Below are 24,796 nucleotides of genomic sequence, written 5' to 3'. Positions count from 1 at the left end.
AGCATCCTTTAAATTTGGGTAATCTTTCACACACTGATGACACAAACAGCAGTGGTCTGACCTGTAGAAGTCCACCTTGTCAATTTCAGGGTACTGGTCCTCAATCTTGGCGTGGACGTGGCTGATGAAGATGGTGAACTTGGACAAGGAGTTTTGTACGGGCAACACTTTGGACAGGTTGCCTATGTTTTCACCGATGTTGTCCACTAAACTCTGCATTGCTAATACAGATTCAGTGAAAGCAAAATACAAGAGTTTTAGTGTCCATAAAAATCAATCACATTAATTTCAAAATTTTCCAAAATCCAAACTTTCTTTTTTTTTTTTTTTTACTTACGGTCAACAACAGGCTGGGTCTGTACCATCACCATGTAAGGCGTGTCGTTCAAGGATGCGTAACCCTAAATGACGAAACAATATTTTTATTATTTTTTTCAAATGCATATTTTTATGTTCTTTTCCCCAGAGGTCATCAACAACATCAATGTCAAATAATGATATAATAAAGACTTTCCATTCACCTTGTTGATGACGGCGCTGAGGTCTGTTTTTAACACATCATTCATCTTCTCCAACTGAGCATTTACATTGGGAAGCTGAAATGATAAAAAATACAATAGCCACACATGTCGTTTGGGCAATTGCACTGTATTCAATCAGACATTCATTAATTAACAAAGCACACAAAAATTCATTGAGACTTATTTCTGCGAAATTTTGTTCGTTATATAAACACCAAAATACATATATTGAATTAATGTTGAATGGAATTGCATTATTTAAACGACAAAACGTCAATAGCGTTGGATTCATTTTAGTTAATTAAATGAAAAAAAATGCACGGAATGCTCTGTAAACACAAAAGGTAGTTCCGGCTAAATAAATTAGGGTATCCAAACAAACAAAAACAATTGTTTGTTCATTTTTGTACACTCACTTGACGACGTTCTAGAGATATTTCTTTAAAATGAAGGTCAACATTTGTTTTCAAATGTTAACAAATTATACATGTATTTTAAGAAATACAACTGATTCATAAAACATACAAATATTTAATCAATATTCATAATGAATACATTTAATTAAAAATACACACATACTACATGATGAATCAAATGTTTAAAAATAATCTAAAATTCAAGAACGTTATATATTTTGGATCAACGTTGACACCTAATACATAAATCCGTTTAAAATGTGTATGCTTGGTACCCGTGTGAAGTTGGCGCTGATGTGCAGCTGTTCGAGCGACTGGCGAATGCCCCGGCACAGCTGGGCCGAGGTGGCATCCGACTCTTCATCGTGGCAACCGGGGTCGTTGAGGGAGCGCTTGATGTTGGCCCGGACCAGGCTCAGGTTAAAGTCGAGCTTGCCCGTGGCCTCCTGCAGGACTTGCAGGGACACGCTCACATTCTCCAGGGCCTCCTTAGTTTCACGCATGGCTGCAGAATGAGAGCACCATGTTAATATTACCAAATGAAAATATTTAGCTAGCTAGCTAACCTATCGTTGAGAAAAAAATAAATAACGTTGCTTATTTAAATTGCTACCATGTTAGAATCTTCCATTCATTACTTTCTGTAGAGTTAATTCTCACTTCTAAGGGTAAATTTAAAAATGTCTAAGATATTTTCGGGGGCTCCAAATATAAATAAATGATCTATTTTAGGTAGGTCATATTTTGGCAAACTAATGTTCTGGTTATCGTGCTGGTCGATGATAAACTAAAAGATTAACTATCCAGCGAGCAAGTTTGAGAAAGTGAATGGAATAATTAACTCTGCCTCTTCATAAACAACCACTCTTAGAATAGTGCTAGTGCATGGGCATCGGCGTGAATTCCGGAATGCACCCTCCATCTTGAAATCAATAACTACGATATACAGTATAGTTATCTTGTTTTTATCCGTCTCTCGAGCCATCCCTAAATCTATGTCTTTATCTATCTTTCTTGACCATATTTCAGGCTAGGTAGGCTAGCGAGTCAATCCGATATCTTGCTATTGATGTACTTTAACCATTACAATATCGTTACATCTTTAAAGAAGTGTTGACATATTGTTTATTGTTGCACTATATACGTATCTATGCAGCCCATGTCCTTTGATTTGAACTTTTATTTATTCAAAATGCTTTTATGTCTCCAAGGTACGCTATGAGCGTTTGTCTTCGTGTAAAAACAAAAAATGATAAATCTTCCCAGCAACTACTTGGATGAGAATGTTATGAAAAATAACATTTTAATAGCTTTCAAATGAGATGCAAATCTTTGTTCCTGCCCTTGTACATGGGGCAATTAAAGGTTTGCCAAGCACCAGGGGACATAACAAGCAAGCGAAGGATGAGAAAATGACAAACTCGCCCTTTGGGGGACATTTTACAATGGGATCGGGGCATGCATGAGTCTTCTCGCATTCTTGAATGTACTCAGCATGCAGGGAAATAGGAAAAAACAGGAACTGACGTTGATATTATTCAGATTCATTATTCATAAAATTGAATTAAAACTGCACCAAGCAGAAATTCTCAAGCTAAGTTTTCAATATTTATCATTCCATCTCCCATTAGGTCAATGTATATTCAAATTAAAAATGCTAAAAACAACATCAATATCATTGAATATCCAAAACAGCATCCTTTATTGACAAAAAGTTGCCCAAATCTCACTGAGAATCTATCTGGGCAGGGATTTGCCCTAGCAAGAAGCTAACTTGAAGCTGACTTCATCTTCCCTCAATCAAACAGCACACACAAAAAGCTCGCGAGTCCTCGTATCTCCTATTTCTACTCCTTCGCGTCAGACAACACAAAGAGATGCATGATACCAGTCACAGAAGATGGAAATTGAAGTCTCTAAATTATAGTCTTTATTTATAAACTTGATAAGCTTGTGCAAAGTGCAGTTTTAATGTTCAAGTGGTCTTTAATTTGACATAAGGGGGCCATGAAGGGGGACCGAGGGTTGAGGTTCTGGGGAGGGCACACCACCAGGGGAAAACCAGACTTGAGGTTCGATTGGGGGTGGTGGTTCAATTCCTTTTACCTTTAATGGCTCGGTCGATTTTCACTTTACAACAATCCACCGAAATGAAAGAAAAGCAAAAAACAAGAGGCTAAACTATGACATCATCAAAATGTTATCACAGAATCATTACCTGATTTTGATTACAGCAGGCACCATTTGTTACTTGATAAAATACACAACAACAATCTCTATAGTTACTTATTTTTAGTTACTTCCATATTAAAAAAAATCCCTTCACTTTTTTTATTACATGCGCTTTTTTCACTATTCATTTTATTTTAAACTTGATTCTTATTGATTGATTCACTTGATTTCTTCATTGTTTGATTGCTTTATTTTACTATTTTACTCTATTTTTAATCTTTGTTGTTATTACACTTGATTTTTTATTACTTTGGTTAATTTGTCTATTAGAAATTGTTTAATTCGAGAATTTAACTCGATACTTTTGTCAATACTAACTACATAATATATTAAAAATATATGTTATGCAGTAAAATTTTAAAATTTTAATTATTTTAGTTTTTTACATTATTAGCTTTTCAATTGTTTTACATTTTAGTGAAAAAAGCTAATATTTAGAATATCTGACCTGATTTGTATTTACTATTTTAACAGTTTTCCCACAATTTGACCTGCATTTTAAAATCATTATTTTACTTGATACTAAACTAAACAGAAAAAAATCCTTGCTTTTTTTTTTTAAATATATTTTTTAAATAGATTGAATCTATTATTTTACTTGATACTGGTTCATTATTTTTACTTGATTTTTTTTGTTACTTTACTACTGTAGACTTTTTTTTCCATTGTATATATTTGAGTATTTGTGTTTAGATCAATTCTCCTCACCATCCCTTCACAGAAAGAATACGACTTTATTTGTATTGCTGCCATCCTGATGGTATCACTACAGGATATGAAACTGGGAGCTCATACGCACCTTTTGTCATTTTAAGCCCAGCGTCTAAAGCCGGGTGCACCTCCTTATCCAACGCGTCGCGTATCCTTCCACCTAATAGCGGACCTATGTCTGTGTAGCAAAAGGAAATAACCAGATATTAAAAGAAAACACAATACAGAAGGTCATCAACAGATAATCTTTTGGCAGTGCTGTATGATTTTCAGTTAATATAATCAGGAACAAAAAGAAAGAAAGAACATTTTGGCAAACATCTTGGCTTTAGGTTTATGTTCTGATAATTAACTATGAAGTAAGAATGATCACAAATATTTATAGTAGGCAAGGAATCAAACATATTTGGAAAACTCAAGTTAAATTGGCTGCCTTTCTGAAAGGCTCCAATTCTATCAAAATGTTGTTGCTTTTGACTTTTTAAGGATCTGATGAACAATTCTTAAAAATAAGGAATCAAATCATATTTTGGGATATCATTCCAAGGTATTGCTTATGTTTTCAGTAATTTAGAATCATTGTAATATGTGGTTATATAGCTTGCCACTAGAGGGTGGAGTTAGACAAGGAGAGGACTTACTCTCCACATCGTGGAGGACTTGGTTTTTGGCGATGGCATACTGTGAGGTGAGGTAATCGATTTGCTGCAAAAAGGAAGCACAAACAAACGTGTACTGTACATCACTGTGTATTTAAGAGGTACCGAACATCACTCAACAGCGCAAAAAGTATATAAAATCCAACCCGACACCAGTTTCAACGTGGATTGAATACAAGCGGACATACGAAAATTCTCAAGGACCCATGTGTGAAAGTGAACATTTTCATTTAATGACTTGAAATACGGTGTATAATTTTTAGCATGGCAGGATACTTAAAAAGCCTCGAGAACGCGCGTCAGAAAGACAAGAAGTTGGTTATTTTAAAAGTTTGGCTATTGGGTATTTTTAATAGAATTTCAACTCCTAGGGCTAGACTCCTATAAGGGGAATTTTCCAAATGAGACCTGATCGAAAGCAAGTTACGTCATGTAACGCAGCCGGAACATGGAGTCAAATTTCATTCTGAGAAAAGTGTAGTGAACCTGCCAAAGTTGTCATCCTACCATTGGCGTGTCGTTGGCGAAGGTGTGCAGGTCCCTCATGTTGCTGTTGACCAGACGTCGGATGTTCTTGACCTGAGCGCTGAGAGTCTGGTTGGCAGCGTATGCGCACAACACACCAATCCTGGCAAAACCAAGAATGACAACACATTGCCTGTGAGTGGGAGCAAGCAAGCCCCAGTACGTCATCACCTCTACAGTCTGCACACGCACAATGAGCCGAACATTAGCCTCTTTCAGGCAGTTAGGGTTAGCAAATTTGCTGCATAATGAAAGATCCATTATTTATGTGCTTGTCCCTTTCACGCAGAACCTTATTTCCGCCCCCAAAAGCAGTGTGCATCTATTACAGTGTTTTATTCTGAAACCTTGTCATTATATATATAAAGGAAACTTGCAGTCCTTTTGCCCTCATCAGGCAGACCCGAGCGGCTCGTCTCAGGCTTAATTAGCTCCGGCAACATCAAGGCGACGGCAGCCCATAATATTAAGCTGCTTTCATGACTCACCTTCAATCCCTGCAGAATTGTCAGCTCAGCAGCTCACAGCTAGGACGAGATATCTACGTGTTTATAGATTAAGCGTGTGTACATGTTTCCAAGCGCACAAGTTGCAAACGTCCAAATTTGATCATCTTGAATCTTATGGAAGGCTGTGAAGACAATTGTGGTTTTCTCTCCGAAGGGGTACACAATGTGCAAAGCGAGGCCCGGGCCTTTCTTCTGTTGTTAATGAGTGTACAAAGCGCATTTCATCTTTTCCAGTCCTGAGATGAACACCCTGCAGGAATATCCCCGTCTTCCCCTCTGTGTTTACAATCCCATTCATGCAACGTGTATAATCCTGTAGATGCTGAAACCAAACAGGTGCCTTGTAACTCAGATCATCTGAATCATCCGCCTATCTCCTTTTGGATGTCAAAACTCTACACACCCCTGTTGGAATGCCAGGTTTTTGTGCAAGAAATTAAACCTGAGGTAGCGGGACTGGATGGAGCAATTGGAACTTGATGCTCTCTATATCTGCCTGTTTAACACGTGCACTCGTCTAGGATTCATACATAGACAATTTAACAACTGATTTAAAATAGTAGATGTGAGGATATCTTATAATTGAACTATCTCTCAATCAACCATTCAAAATGTCTACAGGAAATAAGAAATGAATTATTAAGTCACAAAATTAAGTCTTCTTGTCCTTGCCAAATCATCCACTAGAGGGGGCAACATTTACCTCCACTAATTTAAGAGAGGCTATGCAATTCCCGTTTGAATCCGAGCCAACAGACCCATGTAAATCAGAAAATGAAGAAGGAGGGCATCAAACTGGTGTGAATGTAGGCCACTATTATGAGTTGACACGGTCTGCCGGTTCTGAAACTCGTAGCCAAGCTGACAATGGCCTGCATTCAGCGGCCGGGCTCCCCTCCCTGCTTTCACTAGAATGGAAGTAAACCTCCATCATCATCTGTACACAACAAGACAATAACGAGCACAGCCACACGGACAGTGCAGACCTCTGCCAAGGCTGGCTCTCACTAAGAAAGGTTTTCAACAATAAATCCCCTATTTGCCAAGATACCATCACTGTCACAGGCTTGTGTTTCTCCCTGAAGGAAATGAATGGAGGAAGAGTTTCATATTCAGGTAAACACATCAAAATTGTTATCTTGACAACAATAATATAAAATCTACTGAGTGACCAATAAACCTTACCACAATTTCAGACTCGCATGTAGAAGCACGTATGGTTATACCGTACGTGTAATGAGTTTATCTTTTTTTTCTCTCCACCTATTCCAATTGAAAACAGAGTTGGCGGCAAATGACGTCACGCCGCTTCTCGTTAGTATTCCCATTGACGCCATTTTACCTTAACAGCGCTCAACGAGTGAAACCACCAAGTTTGACCCGAAGTACTTTCAACAAGTTTTCTTTTTTAAAAACAAGTGCAGTCAGCCGCTTTGAAGCTTAGAGAAAGAGAAAAGTAATCCCCAAAGAAAAGGATTGTTGGAGTCAAAGATGGAAGAGAGCGCAAAAGTCAAAGCAGCTTTTTCATTCCGGGTTTCTCTTAATCGCAGACTCAAGAAATAAAAGAAGGATCAAATCGACAGTATATCCTATACTGAAGCTATTTATAGAGACAGAAATCTTCCCGGCCAAGAGAGATGAAAGATCATTGCTTACCCGTCACCTACTCTCAACGTTCACTTTTAGAATTTTTTTCATGAAGTCGTGCAGGTCACTTTAGATTTGTTGGTGTCAAATACAAATCATCAAAACATACTTGATCGATCGATGATCGTAAACAAAATCATATGCATGTTTTTTTAATTCATTTTTATCAAGGGTCATCAACCTTTTTGAAAGTGAGTGCTAGTAGGCTAGCAATATACGTGCTGGACTTTATAAGATTGCCGTCACTGAAAAGCATGAACAGAAAACTAGGGATGGCTCTTTTTTGCTTCACTGCGCTCTCCCACCCCCCTGCCTCGCCAGCACACTCCCTTTCCCACTATCATCTTTTAGATTTTTCTCTCTGCGACTATTTTCTGCCTACGCTTGGACCCCTTGCGGGCGTCATTTAGTAGATTTCACCGCCTCCTGTTAGTCAATTTATTGCAATGTGAGTCACTGGAAGATGTTTGTCCTGCATTTGCACGCACAGATGACCATTCATCTCCGACGCTAACATCTTATTGGAATCTTTCATGCACTATTGTGTGATTGCCGATACCATTTCCATTTCCCAAGACCGGTAGTTTTTGTTTTGTTATAGGGGAAAAATATAACAGACCCATTCACATGAGCTCATTCAGGACACCTTCTGAGCTACTTTTCACCAATTTTTTTTGTGATATTAAAATAATAATAGTAATGTCGTAGTTTGATGTTCATCTTGGATTACTACGGGGTTCAATGGAGGAGGCATTTAATGGATTTGAGGATGGGCAGGTGGCGTCGACATTATCATTAATTAGACCCCCGTAGGATTGTTGTGGTAGGGGGTTCGCCTAACTCGTCATGCTGCGACCTTTTGCGCTAATGGTGTTAGACAGACCTTGACTAAAATAGAGCGTGGAAATGCATGCTGGGTAATGACGTGAGACAAGTTGTCTTTTGACGCATTTGCAAAAATAACAACAATAACGTTGATGTCATTACGGTCTAGTTGTTTGAATTAGAGCAGAAATTGGGTTGTGCAATTTGCACATAAGCACTATATTCAATATATGCTCAAATCTGGATATTTTTGGAATGGTTTAGCACATAACATCTAGTTTGTCTATGTGAGAATGTGGACATTTCGCATGGTTTCGTACCAGAAAATGCATATCCATTGCATGTACTGTACTCTTGGGATTAAACAAAGTGTGCAAACACTTTCATATGGATTTTCTGTTCCACAACCATTCCATCTTTCTGTCTAAAAAATAAAAAGATACTATGCAGTCCCAAAATGTCAGCTGCTGTGTACAAACACATGGACGGCCATCCTGATCCATTTGCTGCTGCTAAAGCATTCCAAAATGTTTACACTCATAAAACAACAACACACTGATGTAGTTTTTGCTATTAAACTAAAATATGCCCACTCACACTAACTCATTTGGATTGTAAAATGTCCATCCTCATTGACTATGTATAACCTGCATGGGTATGCAGTTTTTGGTTCTAAAAAGTTCCAAAATAGCACACGAACATTATCTAGTATACTAGCAGTAGCTTGACTCGCGCATTTCATTCGTAACCGAGCCTGTAACGCAATGGATTTAATTTATCCGTTCCAGTCAGGTGTTGGAGTCAATATACTTGAGTGGTGGCATAGTTGAAGCTCGCAACTCGCATTTTGTCTCACGAAGTTAAAAAAAAAAAAGATTGCCTGTACCTTGAAAAATGTTTAAATTCCACATCCATACACACTGGTAATGTGTTCTGGTGCCTTTTTGTCAGTGGGAAAAGAAAGTGTTACCATGGCAATGCGGCAGGGGTGTATTTACTTTGACGAGAGCTGACTTTCCTCCGTGATTGGAAAGAGTCTGACTTATTGGAAATTCCAAAGCACGACCAGCAGACACCAGGGAGCGTCATTACTTATTAAATCTCCCCAGTGACTGGAGGAGACGCTGGAGTGAAAGGAGGACCAAAACCAACCTCATGGCGCCTTTTTTATTTTTTAATCATCCCCACTTCAGACTTTGAATTAAATTAAATCTAGATAGAACCAGAAACACCCAGAGTAAAACTGCATGGTGGCCAGATGAGTAAAACTTGAATTTCTTTACATTCCACTGAATTATGTAATCAGTGTCTGTTAAGGACAATAATGTAGAATGCTATTGTTCCACATTACAAAATGTTTTGTTGCACTTGATATGTTTTGGGAGACTGGAACAGATTAATGCCATTTCCATTTATTTCAAAGGGGAAAGAAATTTGAGATATTAAAGTAAATAATAAAAAGTAAAGTAAATCTGTACATGGATTATAATTTTGGAAAGTTTTACAACCATAAAATGTACGTATGTGGTTATATGTAAATGTGGACATTTTTGTGACATCTTAGCACCCAAAAATGCAGCGCTGTGTAATTCTGTGGATACTCTGTGATGGTTTAGTGTCGAAAGACTTGCACTTGACGTGCACTGTTTTTACGCCATATACGTGGCACACTCACGTGATGACCAGCGAGGTGGAGAAGAGCAGAGTTCCCAGCAGCCCTCGTCGACAGTCGGCGTTCTTCCTCTGCCGCTGGTGCATCTCGCCGCCGCAGTTGTCGCAGCAGCGGCACAGGCAGAAGAAGAGGCCCACCACAGGCACCAGGACGGTGAACAGGACACCCACCGCCGCACATACCAGGAATCCCACCTCGTAGTAGAGCGCCTGAGGGAGTGAGTCAGGGATGACAGTCAAGGAGTAGCCATTGAGTTGTGTACAAGAGTGGTTCAGCACCATCCAGGTTTAGGATTATTTGTTGGAATGTTTTAGCGCCTATTGTTGTTATGCAAATACGGACAAATCTCTTTAGCACCAAACAAAACATAGCCATACAGTAAATACGTGCGCACATATGGATATTTTAAATTGTTTCTCACCGTGTGTTTGTATACAAGTGGAAACATTCTGAAATGGTTTCGCACCAGAAAATGCAAATCCAAACGCGCCATCAGGCAGACGCTACAGATCAATTAGGTCAAGGACTAGCAGATTCGCCAACAGTTTTTACCCTACAGCGGTAGTCACATTGAATGCCGCTATTCTATCTACAGGTGTGGACATTTTGGAATGGTTTAGCACCGGAATATGCATCCCCCCCTACGTGCTTATATACCAGTATGGACATTTCAGGATGGTTTATCATCTGAAAACAAATATCCATTTGTGTTTGCGTGCAAGTGAGGAAAGAAGGGAGGGACGATGCAGAAAAGCTAGAGGCTCTTTGATGAAATGGCATCTCTATTGTGTGTATAAATGGGATTAGCGTACACAGTGAAAAATTTGCTGAACCTGTACGAAAGCAGTAATAATCAACCATTCTGCGGTGTTATTACCGTTTTTTTCCGTGTATAGTGCGCAAAATTTTACTAATTTATTGTCCTAAAATCCGGGGTGCGCATTATACATGGGTACAAAAAAAAAAAAAAAAAAATTTTTTTTTTTAATTTCTTTTTTTTTTTTTAAGTCCCAATGATCGTCACACACGCAGGGAGGCAATGGGTCCCATTTTTATAGTCTTTGGTATGGTCTTAACTAGGCTGGATGTAATTTTTTTTGTTGGCGTTGATTTCTCCGACTGCCCGTAAACGCACCACCGCGCTTCGTGCGCGCACGGGACAGCAAACGAGCAGGTGATCGAGCAAGCGTCTGATACGAGAGCATTGCGGTCGCATGGAGCGTGTTTGAAGTGAACAGCAGAGAAGAAAGGCAAAGTGTTGTGAAATAAAATGCACAGAACGGATGCGCAAGACACGTCAGCTATATAAAGAGCGAGAGTTGTTTTCTTCCTATTAGTTTCAATTCACAGTTTAATTAGCAGTTTCAATCAGCAAATAACAAAATGCGTATTACAGGTAATATTTTATTTCACAACACTTTGCCTTGTTCCTTTGGTCTCTGCTGTTCATCCTAAAACACAAAGGCGCTCTTTAAGCAATGCGACAGTGAGCGCCCGGCGCGCTGCACCAAATTAAGCTCCCTCCGCAGTGCGCACTGAGGTCCACTTAAATTTTAGAAAGTACATCAGGACTTTAAAAATATCTTCTAAATTTCAGTCACAATAATCGACCAGCCCGGTGCAGTTGGGCGGTCGGCGGCGCGCTACGGTTGAGCGTTCTCTCGCGCGCTCTCTCTCTCGCTCTCTCTCGCTCTCGCACACACGCAAACCGGATATCATACGGAGGCCGCCATTACAGATGCGCAGAACGGATGAGCAAGACACGTCAGCTATATAAAGAGCGAGAGTTCAGTTCTCTACCTAAATCCGTATTACAGGTAATATTTTATTTCACAACACTTTGCCTTGTTCCTTTCTTCTCTGCTGTTCACTTCAAACACGCTCCATGCGCACGGAGCGCGGTGGTGCGTTTATGGGCAGTCGGAGAAATCAACGCCAACAAAAAAAATTACATCCAGCCTAGTTAAGACCATACCAAAGACTATAAAAATGGGACCCATTGCCTCCCTGCGTGTGTGACGATCATTGGGACTTAAAAAAAAAAAAAAAATTTTTTTTTTTTTTTTTAAAAATTCATAAAAATTGGGTGCGTATTATACATGGGTACAAGCTTTTTACCAGCATCAGCATGCCATTTTTAGGGGTGCGTACTATACATGGGGGCGCACTATACACGGAAAAAAACGGTAAATATGATCAATGCCATGCAAAGCGCACGCCTCGCAGATCAATCCATGCATGTATCCCTGTGGTGCTGCCGGATCACTAACGAAGGCAGCAAAACAGAATTTTTGATGAAAGGATGAACTTCCAGCTGAGCAACCGCAGAGAAAGTTGGACTTAAATATAAGGCTCGAAAAAAGAATAAAATAAAATAAAACCCATCAAATTTATGGAATGAATTGTATCGTAAACCATCATACCAAATCTGAATTTTCCACTCACTGTCTCATCTTGTCATCATAGCAACAAAAATTTTCCCCCCTTCGTAGCTTACAGCTTTTACTATTTTTGGACGATCGCTTTGTTTTGGCGAGAGCCCGAAGGAAGAATGTGACCTTCTGCAAAGATGAGGTGGCGGCGTGTCGCTGTAGTTAAGATTTTAAAAATGTCCAAAACAGCCACTAGTGCGTCCTCGGGCGGGAAGAAGGTTCCAGCTTCATGCTTGAAGCGAACTCATTCAAAATCCGACGTCACTTTGTTAAAATTTGAAATAGTTTATCGCCATAAAAAGCATATTTACAGATTTTGTCATGCATAAATGAGGATAGTTAAGACTGGTTTATTGGTCCAAAATGCCAGTAGGTCTGGACATTGCTGCAGTGGTTTAGCACCAGAAAAGTGCAAACCCAGAAAGAGTGATGTGAAGATGACCAGAAATGCAGATCCATAAGCATTATTTCTGTGCAAGTGAAGACATTTTTGGAATGGTTTACAACAGAAATGCATGCCCAGAATGTTTCTGTGCAAGTGTAGATATTTTCGATGATTTAACTTTTGAGAAATAGCTTAAAACCCCCAAAATGCAAACTGGTAAGTGCTTTTGCACATATTTGGATATTTATATTCATATAATATATAGCATTTATGCAAATAATTGTTGACATTTCTGGGATTTCACAAATCAATATTCTGACATATTAATTTGCAAAGTTGGATGTTTTGGAATGGATTTGCACATGGCATGCCAGAAAAAAATATTATTGCATTATAGAATATTCCAGAATCAGAGAATTCAAATCCAATGTTTTTCTTAGACGGGGGTCGTACATATTTGGATGGTTTAGCACAATTGTTAAATGTTACATAGTAGTGTGATTTAAAATGTCAAAATCATGAAATGAATGACATTAACTTTGTGTTAGTCAATCATTTATAAGTTAAACATAATTCCTTTTTGCACATACAATAGTGACTTGGAATATTGCCTGTGCAGTTAATACACGCAGTTAAACACGCATTACAATATTCCCTCTGGTTAAAAAAACAGTTTGAACAGTTAAAAGAATATATCATTCCCTGCATGATGTTAAGAAGATGTAAAAGAGGCATTAAATTATTTGCTTAGAGGGATGAAAAGCATTTCTTCGTTTTATGGATAACAATGTAAAACAAAGGGAGTGCTTTTCCGCGAGGGGAATAGTGAAGTTTGTTTTGAGCTTTAAATTTTACCTGTAGGCTCAGCACTATGTTCTCCGGCTGAAGGAGATATCAGATGGTTTCACGAGAAGAAGAAGAAGATGCATGCAGAAAACAAAGAATTAAAGCACAAGCGTCAAAGAAAAAGCAGGCGCAAACACAAACAACAACATCAACCCAAAGAAGAAATCATAAAAACAAGCGAAATATGGCATGGCGTGCAGGGAAACAAACTTTTGGGAATTTCTTTGACGCACTGCGGGGAAAAATTGGCATGTGGCTCAAGTTTGTTTACGTCTGTCTACTCACCTTTTGATATTCAGTCTGAAGGGCTCCAAACTTGTCCTTGGCCAGTCTGATAAGAAGATCTGCAGGACATCATGGAAAGAGATTGGTCATACACAGTGAGTCAGAGGCCGTTGCTTGATTCAAAATGTCGAGGTTTTCACATAAACACGAATATGCATCTCTGATACATAACCATTACAAAATGTCCCACCTTGTACATAAATGAAATAACAGGACTCAATAATACATTTCTGGTGCCAGACTATTTAAAAATGGGTTTCACATACAGTTATCAAACAGATTTTCTGGTGCTTAATTCACACATGGCAATGTTTGGGAAAGGTCAGTGTGTCCTATTGTATGTGGGAGTTTTTGTGCAACTTTGTATGGCAACTTTGTATGGCTTTTGTCAGTGTCTATTGTTGGCTTGAGGCCAGGTGTAAAATGATCGTGGCTTAGGGAAGGAAAGGGGGAAAAAAAGAGAATCTTTGAGCCTTTTGTGTGATGGCGGGTTTCCCCTACAATGACAAGACAATACCAGTGTTACCTAACCTGCAATATGGAAAATCAACCAAATAGGCAAGAGGCAAAGTAAGCCCAGGGAAGGCGAGGCAGCATTATTTCTACATTAACAAGCCAAACAGTTAACAACATTCAGAAGCAAAGTGGAGAAAAGAGAAGTAGCTTAACAAAATTATCAAAAGAATGGATACTGACAAGATTAAAAGACTGGAGCTTTGTTTTTTGGGCTGTTCTAATTTTAAAAAGCATGAATTGACCTAAGCAAACAGAAGAACTTAAAATAGCTTTACAGTAACAAGAATTAGTCTTCTTTGTATTTTTATTTATATTTCTAACCAATTAATATTATTGAATAAACCTGAACCAAAAATTCCTCTAGCTTTCAAATATTGATGATAATCATTGAAAAAGATTTTCAACCAACAGAATATTCAGCTACTATTTTCTGATGATATTCGAAGCCCTCAAAGGAGCTCAGCTCAAACATAAAATTAGCATAGCGACGCTCAAAGTGCTGAACATGGCTCTTCGGTGTTAGGACTGGGGTTTATCCTCTCGTCTTATGACTCGCTCGGCATTAGCCCCCATGAGCTAAAAGGCTGAAAGTGTACCAATAAATAAATAAATAAAACAGGCAATTCAGACCGAGGGAAGAAAATAATGTCTGTGAATGTTCTGGATGGCGGATGAAGAAAAGCAGAAGCAGGAGGTGAAACACGACATGAATGAATGGATGGATGCGCAAGGAAAAGTAAAAAAAACCTTAATCAAGTTGCTCTAAACGCCACCAGACTCTAATATCAGCCTGCCCGCTAAGCTCCGTACTAACCGGCTTACGGAACAAAGTCAGGAGAAAATAAATATGGAATATGTAAGCCAGGCTGGGACACGCTGGCACGTCGCTAAACTTCATTCAGCCTTGCGTCGCTTGTAAGACGACAAAGCAAAAAAAACGCTCTGGGATTTCGGCCGTGATGTTATCTCTGCCAATTTGATGGTTGGAATCACAATCCATGTGGAATTGGACTGTGGGAAAGGAAGACCGCTCGGCATAAACCGGCAAGTTTGCTGACACTCTCATTTTTTTCCAATCCCAGAGAAACTTTCGAAAAGCACCGACTTGAGGCTCTAAACGCCACAAGATTCTAATATCAGCCTGCTCTCTCCTCCAGAAAACGAGTTCAAAGGCAGGGGCTGAGATGTGGATTTGTGACAAAATTGTGTCAGAAGTGGGACCAAACGTTAGGTTGGAAACAGGCTAGCAGTCTCTTTAGTTTGATGGTTAATGTTTAGGTGTTTCGAACCACTAAATCTTTTCAATTTTGATACTCAACTTTCATTTTTATATCGCTGGTGTCAGAAGTGGGTCCTCAAGTCGATAGGCCGTTTGTGGCAAGCCTAGTTTGAAATTGGAGACCATACCAAAACAGCATATTATAGACATTACATAACAGCATATAAGTGGTAGCAGTATTTGGTATTGTTAATACGCGTACTGGTATTGGACTGAAAAAGAGTGGTATCAAAGTCTCCTAATCAATGTTTACTTCAATGATAATGAAACATCTATCAATAATGGCCAAAATATGAGCGAAAAACTCAATTCCGAGAGTCATTGGACAATGGCCTCAACTAAGCAAAACCATATGAAGCAATAATTTGCCACTCTGCCACCAATACAAAGAATAGCGCGTGTTTCAATATTCCTCCTCTGCTTCATGAGCACTGCAAAATAAACACCTCCGCACAAGGTCAGAACTGTTACCATAGAATCTGTTACTATGGAGAGACAATCTGCCTTTTACACAACACAAGTTTTTTCCTTCCTAGCAATGGGACAGATAAACCACAGTCCGTCTGTATGTCGATTTTTGCGCCACGGTGGCAACGCTAAACCCTAACCCCACCCTAACCCTAGTTTGAAACCCTAACTTTAATTTGAAACCTTTACATTAGTTTTAAACTCTTCTATGAAATTCAAACCCAAGTTTAAAACCATACTTCAAACCCCTAACCCTTAAAAAACCACAACCACAGATTAAAAAAAACTGACTTTGGTTTGACACTGTATTAGGAAATGTAACTAATAACCCTCAAATTTAAACCCTAACCCAATGGCTGCACGGACCCACCTTCAGTTGCAGAAAGCAACGAGAGCGCGTGAGTGCTGACCCGAGCACCACAGCAATTGGACATGACCTCACAGAGGAAGACGGGCTTTTTACCAGCTCAGACAGGCACATACACATGCGCACGGTGGCCTGTAAATTCATCCGTGTAAAATACGAAAATACCGCGGTCCATAAAGGCGTATTGTCGCGTGCATCGCGGACCGAAGGGTTCAATATTTTGCCGTGGACTGTCGCACCCCGAGCACTTAGCATGTTCACCAGATGCGTCCTGCCTCCCGTGTAATAGTAAAAAAAATGTGCTCAATTGCGCAGCTGCTAGTGCGCTCGGCTGACCGCATGAGCATCTGGGAAGGAGGAAAAAAAGAAAACGGTGGCATGTTTGCGGCATGACAGCCTCCCCCTCGAGTGGGAATCACATTGATGGGCGTACGCACTGCACACACACACACACACACGAAGACGAGCTGCCATCCCGTCAGCTAAGCTCAAGCGGGACACTGGCTGTGACATGGGTGCGAGGTGACACATCGTAGTAGCTGCGAGTCACTACTTGCTATGATGCAACATTACAAACCAATGCAACGTTGAATGAACCCATAGACCTCAATGCAGGGCTACGCTACCATACAAACAAACCCAAGATTAGGTTGAAAGTTGACAAACGGTGTCAGAAGTGGGATCATTAGTGGTGAGGTAGGTCATCCATGGCGCTTCCAGTTGTCCAAGCTGGTGATCTGGCTCTCAGGCATCATTGTTAGAGGTTATGCATTTTTCAAACCCGAAATGTGGGTTGGGGTTTCACAGAATCCAATTTTCTTGTGTTAACAATTTAGCCCCCTCCCCACCCATTTAAGTTATTTGTTTAGTTCAACATCCTTGGCCTCAATTCAAGTTTCTTGGACCATGTGGTTGGCGCGTCCAAAAGGAAGCGGTTTTGGTGACGGAGATGAGTCAGGCCGTTTATCGTCCACTAGTGAAGAGAAGGCGCTGCACTCGCCAACCAAGCGGAACAAAGGAAGCAGGAACGCATGACTTGCTATCTACGCTCGCCTCGACCGCCTCGCTTCTCCTCCAATGACCCGAATGCAGCCCCCCAAGCCAACAACGATGAAACAATCCTCGGCAGCACCCGGAGGAAGGGTCCGATCTTTCTGCCATTTTGAATGCATCCGTTAATTGAGTCGTCCCTTTGCTAGCTTTCCTATTTGTGACGTCGTGATCAAGCTTCTTTCTGTTGTGGTTGCTCCGATGGCCTTTTGTCTGCTACTAGGGCCCAACCAATGGCAATTTATTCAAGCCGATGTCGAATCCCATGTTTGGCAGAATAGAATTGCAACAACCGATTAATCGTCCAAATAATTCAAAAACATAGAAGAGAGAAAATAATGTATTTTTGGGGGGCCTTTAAAGTTTACAACAATAAAGCTGTGAGTTACATCCAGAAAATTTTACAGGTATATATTATGTTATCAAAGGCTGTTGTATTGACATTCTACCCTGACTGATAATGATGCAATACCATTTCATGGTCATTATAAGATACTGATATCATAACGAATGCTGCGTCTTTCCCAATGATTTTACAATATCTACGCTGTGACAGGCAAACACAAAACGTGACATTAAGCAGCATTTAATGCACTGCTGGATCGTGTGAACCGCCAAAATAGCCTTTAGTGATAGCACATTGTTCCTAGAGAAATGGATCCCAATCCGGGATTAAACTCTCACGGACGGGCTCATGTTTAGAGCAACCACAAAGATGCAGTGAAACTGACTGAAAAACAAATAGGCTTAGCTTTGTTTTTCAACCTTATTGAGCCTACGCCTCATATTTTATACCATACAAAGAAAAAGGTCCAAACCACACAAATAAGTTTACGGTGTTCTCAAATTTACAGAAATGGTTGTTGTTATGACCACATTCTGTTTCTTGTATACGTGTGTGTTGCTGCTCTGCGTGTGTTAAAATATCGGTTGTTCAAAACTTTGGTTACTGTTACTAAAGTGGTTACTAAAAGATTTGTTATTGTACGGTACCAAGAACATTCACAGCCTGTAATGAATTTTCATGACCGTCAAGTTTTATTTGGACTTGTTTTCTTTGGATTATATTGATTAGTCAACAACTAGGAGAATAGTTCAACAACAAAATCAACCTCATAGTAAAAACCTCTGCTCATTTTTCCCTAACTAAAACCAAAGTGTTTTCATTGTCAGTTACAGTCGTGAATGTTTGACTTCTACTATTTCGACAAGACTTCTCGACACAGTATGTCAATTATTGATATGACTGCAATAAGTTGAGGGTTAACACCAAAAGTTACAACACTGTGTCGAGACACGGCAGGAAGCCATAATCAGACGGCCGAAAAGGTCGGAACCCCCTGTTGCCTTAACAGCTTGGCACTCCGGCACCGCTTGTTTTGACTGATTGTGCCTCACCGTGGGAGTTTGTCTGAGAGAATGCAGATAGAAATGTCAACGCTGCCTTGTCTGATTGCTGCAAGCTGCTCATCTCCGTTCCGTGAAAAGGTCGCTTTGCGTTTGCTATTTGGTGGAAAAAGATAGCTTTGGTCGCCATATGGCCAGTGCAGGAATATCACAATGTTGAAGAAATTCACATTTGTGACTATCAAAATAAATTAGTAGTCTAGAACAACAGTGATATAAGTCAGATTGGAAAACCTTTAGAAAAGAAGAATTTTGTTTAATGTTTTTTTCTCAAAAATGTCTGCAATATTAATATGGATTGTGAACATCGTAGTCACAAAAGACACGCTGTGGATGCATTCTAGGCTTCAGGGCAGCCAACTATTCAAACAGAATTTCTTAATAAAATCATCAACACCAGCCTGCTTTCCCTCTCTTCCCCTCAGGGTTAAGTGAGCATCGTTTGCCGTATGAAAGCGCAGGAAAAACATTTGTTAATGAATTATTGGTTAACGACTTGAAATAACTAGAGCGTGTCGCTCAAAGTTGAATCACAACCAACACAACGAACGACAAACTACTTGGACAGTCTTCGGACTAAACTCTACAGGGGGACATTAAAATGAGAGATGACTAGATGATGTCATGATATCAATATTTGATGGTGTTGTATTGATGCTTTACTATAATCAAATAGTGATATCAATAATTTACAAAAAGATACTGATTCACCGCACTAACAATAATATCAGATACAGTATATCAGTACTAGGGCTCCCTAGATGTGGAGTTCTTTTAGAATGAACCATATTCCAATATTTGGCAGAATAAAATTCCAATTCCAGATTAATTTTACAATCAATAAAAAAATTAAATGAATAAAATAAGTGTCAGTACGCAAACCGCACGTTACGTATCAATACAAGTCGATTAATATTGCATCTTGAGAGATACTCATACAATACAGTATAAAGCAATACTGATAGTTGACGCTGGTATAACGTAGAGCCTTCGAGATAACTATACGCATTGATATCAGTGCTTCACAGATCTAGGCTGATCTGGAGTCAGATCATGTGCAGGAATGACTGAGTTGCTTCCTGATGATGGTAGACAGGACAGCCTGAGGTAACATGGAGATGGATGAAGGCACCACTGAATATTTGGGCTTAGTCACTCATACACACTCACAATAGAACAGTGGGCACACTATTCAATGACTCAAGCTGCAAACAACAACAAGTCCCACTCGTACATGACATGAGTGGTCATTTGTAAAACAAAACCACAAGCAGCCATTGTATGCAGCCACAAAGTGTTGTGTGGCTTCCCGCGGTTGCATCCCCCATTACCAGGCACATGGATTTTTCATAACACAAACCAGGAAATGCTTTCCTTTTTTTTTTTTTCTTTTTTTACAAGAATGATTAGTTCAAATCAAGACACAAATTGAGATTCTTTTTTTAAACACAAAAAATATGGTTATACTATATTTAAATTTGCAATGTTGATATTTAATGCAGGTGTATCAATACTGTAACCTGAGAGATAACGATACGGTACAAATTGATAGCTAATGACAGCGTATGTTAATTCAGTCATTTGCGATAATTAATTCTTGTCTAGCGATACTGTACCACGAAAGACAAAAATTCATGACAAGACTAATAAAATCTTAGTGTATAGGTACTATTCTCTGAGATATTACAATACAAATCTATATCAAATACTAGTGTATTGATACTGTTTTCTGAAAGCTAATAGACGATACATAATGATAAGGCTACTTTCCCCTTAAAACTAACTATAATATTAATATACTTTATCAAACTGGTGTATTGATACAGTACCCCGGAGGCTAACAACAATACAATATATCAAATGTTGATGTTATGATAGCAATATATGAAAATATGACAATACTGTCACGTGACAGGCGATGATAAGATACATTGTGACGTTGGTATTGAACAGTGTGATAATTTGTCAGTATTATATCTTGAGATAACAATTCACTACAAAATCAAGAGCCAAATATGATAGAGCTAATGATAAATGATTGATAACTAATGCCCGTGTACAGATAGGATACATGGATACATTATGACATCTTTTGGTTAACTCATATATTATGATGTGAGGATCCAAATACTGTATTAGAAAAGTCTACCATTATAATATTATGTACTTTCGATCACAACGTGTGCGCGCGCGCGTGTGTGTGTGTGTGTAGCACTTGCATGGAATGAAGACTTTAAACAGCATATGGTGCAAGGCATTATGAGATTTAGCCAGTTAACAAGGTGACTCACCGAGCTGCTAATCTGCAAAATGTCCTGTAGATTTAGACAAGGAGGGCATCTTTGTACATCCCCAGACCCCATTAAACACAAACACACACACTTTCAGCACGATTAAACACATACACATGGAGTGTGTGTGTTTAATTGCATTAAGTGCAAACTAATAGCATCACAAAAAGAAAACATGTTACAATAAAGGGAGTGAGATGCAAATGTTGGTGAACTGAAAACTCAACTCGATGTTATTTATTTATACGCACAAGATCTAACCCCTGTGCCAATGTGACACTAGATCAGCTTGTTGTTTTCCTGGGCCTCCATGACTTAACATTTGCAACAAGCATTTGTAATGAGCCTCTCAAACACAAAATGCCACATTTTACAGGGAGATTAGCACATCGTTTTTATTGCTATGTTAGCATTGAGTCATGACGAACAGTCTAATTAACTACTCTCAGAGAATTTTCAAAAGCTTTTTAAACCAATCAGCAGTTTGTGTTTTAACTCTTTCTACTTGTAAGTGCATTGTACGTGTCCCCAGTTGGACCGCCTACGTTTTGGTGCACTGTGAATAACCAAATGGCGTTTTAACATTGTTCTGAGTTTCAGAGCAGTCTGAGTGAAGCCGTGCACTTAGAGTGTACTTCTAAAAATGCATTGTTATTTTAGCATTATCGGCTACTCAAGCTTGTCACACAAAGCTAACGTTTGTTGATCGCCATCAGAAAAGTATGCCACATGGTTCATTGGTCACAGTGTTGGATATTTCTAAATGCACTATTTGATGAAACATTGAATTTGTTAGATTCAATTTATTAAATTCAATTCATGTTAGACATGTTAGATTAGCCTCTGTTTGCTGTGTTAGCATTAGTAACTACCGTAATTTTCGGACTATAAATCGCACCGGAGTATAAGTCGCACCAGCCATAAAATGCCCAAAAAAGTGAAAAAAAAACCCATGTATATGTATATAAGTCGCTCCTGAGTATAAGTCGCCCCCCCACCCAAACTATGAAAGAACCCGCGACTTATAGTCCGAAAATTACGGTACTAAGGTGCATCCATTTACCATGTTATTTTAGCACTATCACGCGTAACTAAACCTGTGAAAATTACAAAAAGGTGCAAAAAAATTCAATTAAGAGAGTTAAGACAATTAAGTACATTTGAGCTAAGCCTTTGTTTAGCCGTGTTAGCCTAGCATTACCAGATAATGACTCAGCCTCAGTCATTTTATCTAATTATTTTTATTGAAAAAACAAACAAACATGTATCACTAAATGTACATTTCGGGGCTATTAAAAACAAATAAAAGTAGGCATGTTGACAGTGCAGGTGTTATCTAGTTCTGTTTTAACTTTTTTTTTTATTCAAAAAAACCTATTTATTAGTTTAAAGTGTAAAAGTTTATTATTAAAAAAATTGGAATAGCTAATGCTAATCTAACATGGCAGTTAGAGGCCAACAACCGCTGGCACATTAGTGCTGTTTTTATATAAAAGAAGAGAGTTGTGATTTATAGTCAGTAACATAACCTATGGAGGTTAATAAATGGAAAAAGTTGATATGTCGAGACATTAGAGCAGGGGTTAATTAGTTTCTGTTTTTTAAAATAACATGACACTGGTAGGATAGCATGGCAAACAGACAAAGTAAAAGACAATGCATAGAAGTAGCTTTACCTGTTTTAAAGCAAACAAGTGGTTAAATACTAAAAAAAAAAAAGAGAAAAAAAGCTGATGGACTGATGCATTAGAGAACAAGTTATAGCTTTCCGTTTTTTAATTAAATAAACTCAAGCTAAAATGGCAAAGCAGAGGGTCTGGGAGTCATATTTGGCCCACGTGCCTCAATTTGCGCACACATGCATTTTAAATATTAAATACGGTTTTATTTATTTAATGTTGCGTTAAACAAAATGTTAGACTTGTACATTTGGCAATGGTTTATTCAAGGAATAAAACTAAGGATTCTTGGTCTCAATCCGTCCCACCTCTTTCACATCAAGTTCACTACAAAAATAATTTTGTAATTAAAATTAATGCATAATGACAAAGTATCTTGGTGCTTACCTTTCGGGAAGTCGTTGGGCTGGACCGCGCACAGGAAAGTGTGCACCATGTGAAACAGAATGCCGATGGGTCCTGGTTCGTAGTGGGCCACCGTCTCGTACACTCCGGCGGGCACATAGCCGAAGTCCAACTTGGCTGGCGGGGGTGGCAGCCTTCGTGGCTCCGGTTCTTGGAGCTCCCCGGAGCCCAGCAGCATGCAGAGAAGAACTAGAGTTCCGCTCTTAGCCATCGTGAGTCCGCTCGAAGGCAGCGTGGACCTTCCGGGTGGTGGCTCAGGTGGACTGGCTGAGATAAGAAAATGTGTCCGGGTAGCAAGCGCCGGCTACCGGCAATTGGGCATCGTTGTTCCCCCCGATGTGGTCTGCGTCTCCACGCCGGGAGATCCTCTCTCAGCCGTCTCCGCTACGCTTCAAGTCCCCACACAAGCACGCACTCGCAATGGGTAGCGCGCGCGCTGCCGGCTTAGCAGCATCCGTGCGTGCGTGCGTCGCGGGTGCGCGCGGCAACTGGAGGAAAGGGCACCACCTGTTGAAAAGAAAGGACACTGCACAACATTTTTATCTGTCGAGTACTTAGTTAGAACCGATTCTATCCATCCCATTATCTGTACCACTTGTTCCCACGGGGGGGGGGGGGGGGGGGGGGGGGACCTATCCAAGGTTACTATGATATATATACATATACTATGATATATACATGTAGTTACAGCTCACACACAAATGCTGTACACCTTTCCATAAAATGTCTGTGGGAGTTGAGATTGTATCACTTTGGAGGTCCCAGCGCATTTGACTGAAAGGACCTTGTCTTCAGGGGCCCCCTGACCTCCAGGGAGCAGACAATGATATCATTGTGGCTCGTTCGCAGGTATTGGATGTCTATAGCTTCGCCTTGGGCTGAGAGTGATGCTCACGAGGAACATGGGAAAGCAGAACTGAAAGTTGGTCATTAGCACAAAAACATACTTTGTGGAGTACGCAGATGCTTTGAATCCGAACTGTCTAAAGTCCAGCCTTGGGGTCATTTGCGGACTCAATGTTTTTAATGGTCCACTGTACAGTTATATATATATATATATATATATATATATATATATATATATATATATATATATATATATGTAACAATACTATAGAACACTACCCGCATTAAACGTTGAAAGATATGTATTTTTGTTGTAACAAAAGTTAAATATTATCACTTTTGTAAAATGTATCTTTTTTAATAAATGTTGAACAAAGACCTTTCTTTTTTACTCAGATGATGATGTGCCAATGTGTTGAGGAGGACTTTGTTAAAAATATATATATATTTTGGCATCTGCAGCTTCCACAAAGAATAAATAAGGCTGGGATCAGACTGATTCTGATACCCGGTCTCGTTACTCGCCCATCTCAACACTTTTGATTTGTCACCAATAAGGTAATGTAGATACTATATTTGTTTAAATGTTTGGACGTCCTTGCTTTAAACGATCTTGACGTGACCGTCCTCTCATAAGGAGCTTATTGGTCATCTAATAAGTGTTAGCGTACAGTGTGACATACAAGTTCGTGGGCCAGACAGGTGAGGTCGTCTGGGGGGTGAATCTCAGCTTACTGGCCCTTGTTGAAAATAAATGACACCGCTAAAAAGGAGGTTGATTTTGCAGGGTTTCTGTGTGAAAGAGGCAGGATAATCGCACAAT

At 39.4% G+C, this 24,796-nt stretch overlaps 1 protein-coding gene across 7 annotated transcripts in view; it reads right to left on the bottom strand.

Annotated features, from left to right (window-relative positions):
* The window catches only part of LOC133160913 (prominin-1-A-like), a 36,112-nt gene extending 12,575 nt beyond the window's left edge, over positions 1–23,537 (bottom strand). For 5 of the 7 annotated variants that reach the window (XM_061289029.1, XM_061289038.1, XM_061289069.1 and 2 more), the window contains exons 1-11: positions 23,110–23,537; positions 13,666–13,724; positions 13,390–13,416; positions 9,721–9,926; positions 5,047–5,167; positions 4,522–4,585; positions 3,969–4,058; positions 1,213–1,442; positions 522–596; positions 338–401; positions 62–221 (exon numbers count right to left, since the gene is read on the bottom strand). In XM_061289029.1, coding sequence (XP_061145013.1) covers positions 62–221; positions 338–401; positions 522–596; positions 1,213–1,442; positions 3,969–4,058; positions 4,522–4,585; positions 5,047–5,167; positions 9,721–9,926; positions 13,390–13,416; positions 13,666–13,724; positions 23,110–23,338 — 1,325 coding nt within the window. In that variant the 5' untranslated portion in view covers positions 23,339–23,537. The remainder of the gene's footprint in view (positions 1–61; positions 222–337; positions 402–521; positions 597–1,212; positions 1,443–3,968; positions 4,059–4,521; positions 4,586–5,046; positions 5,168–9,720; positions 9,927–13,389; positions 13,417–13,665; positions 13,725–23,109) is intronic. The other 2 variants (XM_061289054.1, XM_061289061.1) reach the window with 1 other exon arrangement.
* Between the last annotated feature and the right edge of the window lie 1,259 nt (positions 23,538–24,796).

Source organism: Syngnathus typhle, linkage group LG1, assembly GCF_033458585.1.
Source record: "Syngnathus typhle isolate RoL2023-S1 ecotype Sweden linkage group LG1, RoL_Styp_1.0, whole genome shotgun sequence".
Classification (NCBI taxonomy): Eukaryota; Metazoa; Chordata; class Actinopteri; order Syngnathiformes; family Syngnathidae; genus Syngnathus; species Syngnathus typhle.
The sequence above is the reverse complement of the archived record's forward strand: the minus strand, read 5'-3'. Positions and strand labels throughout refer to the sequence as shown.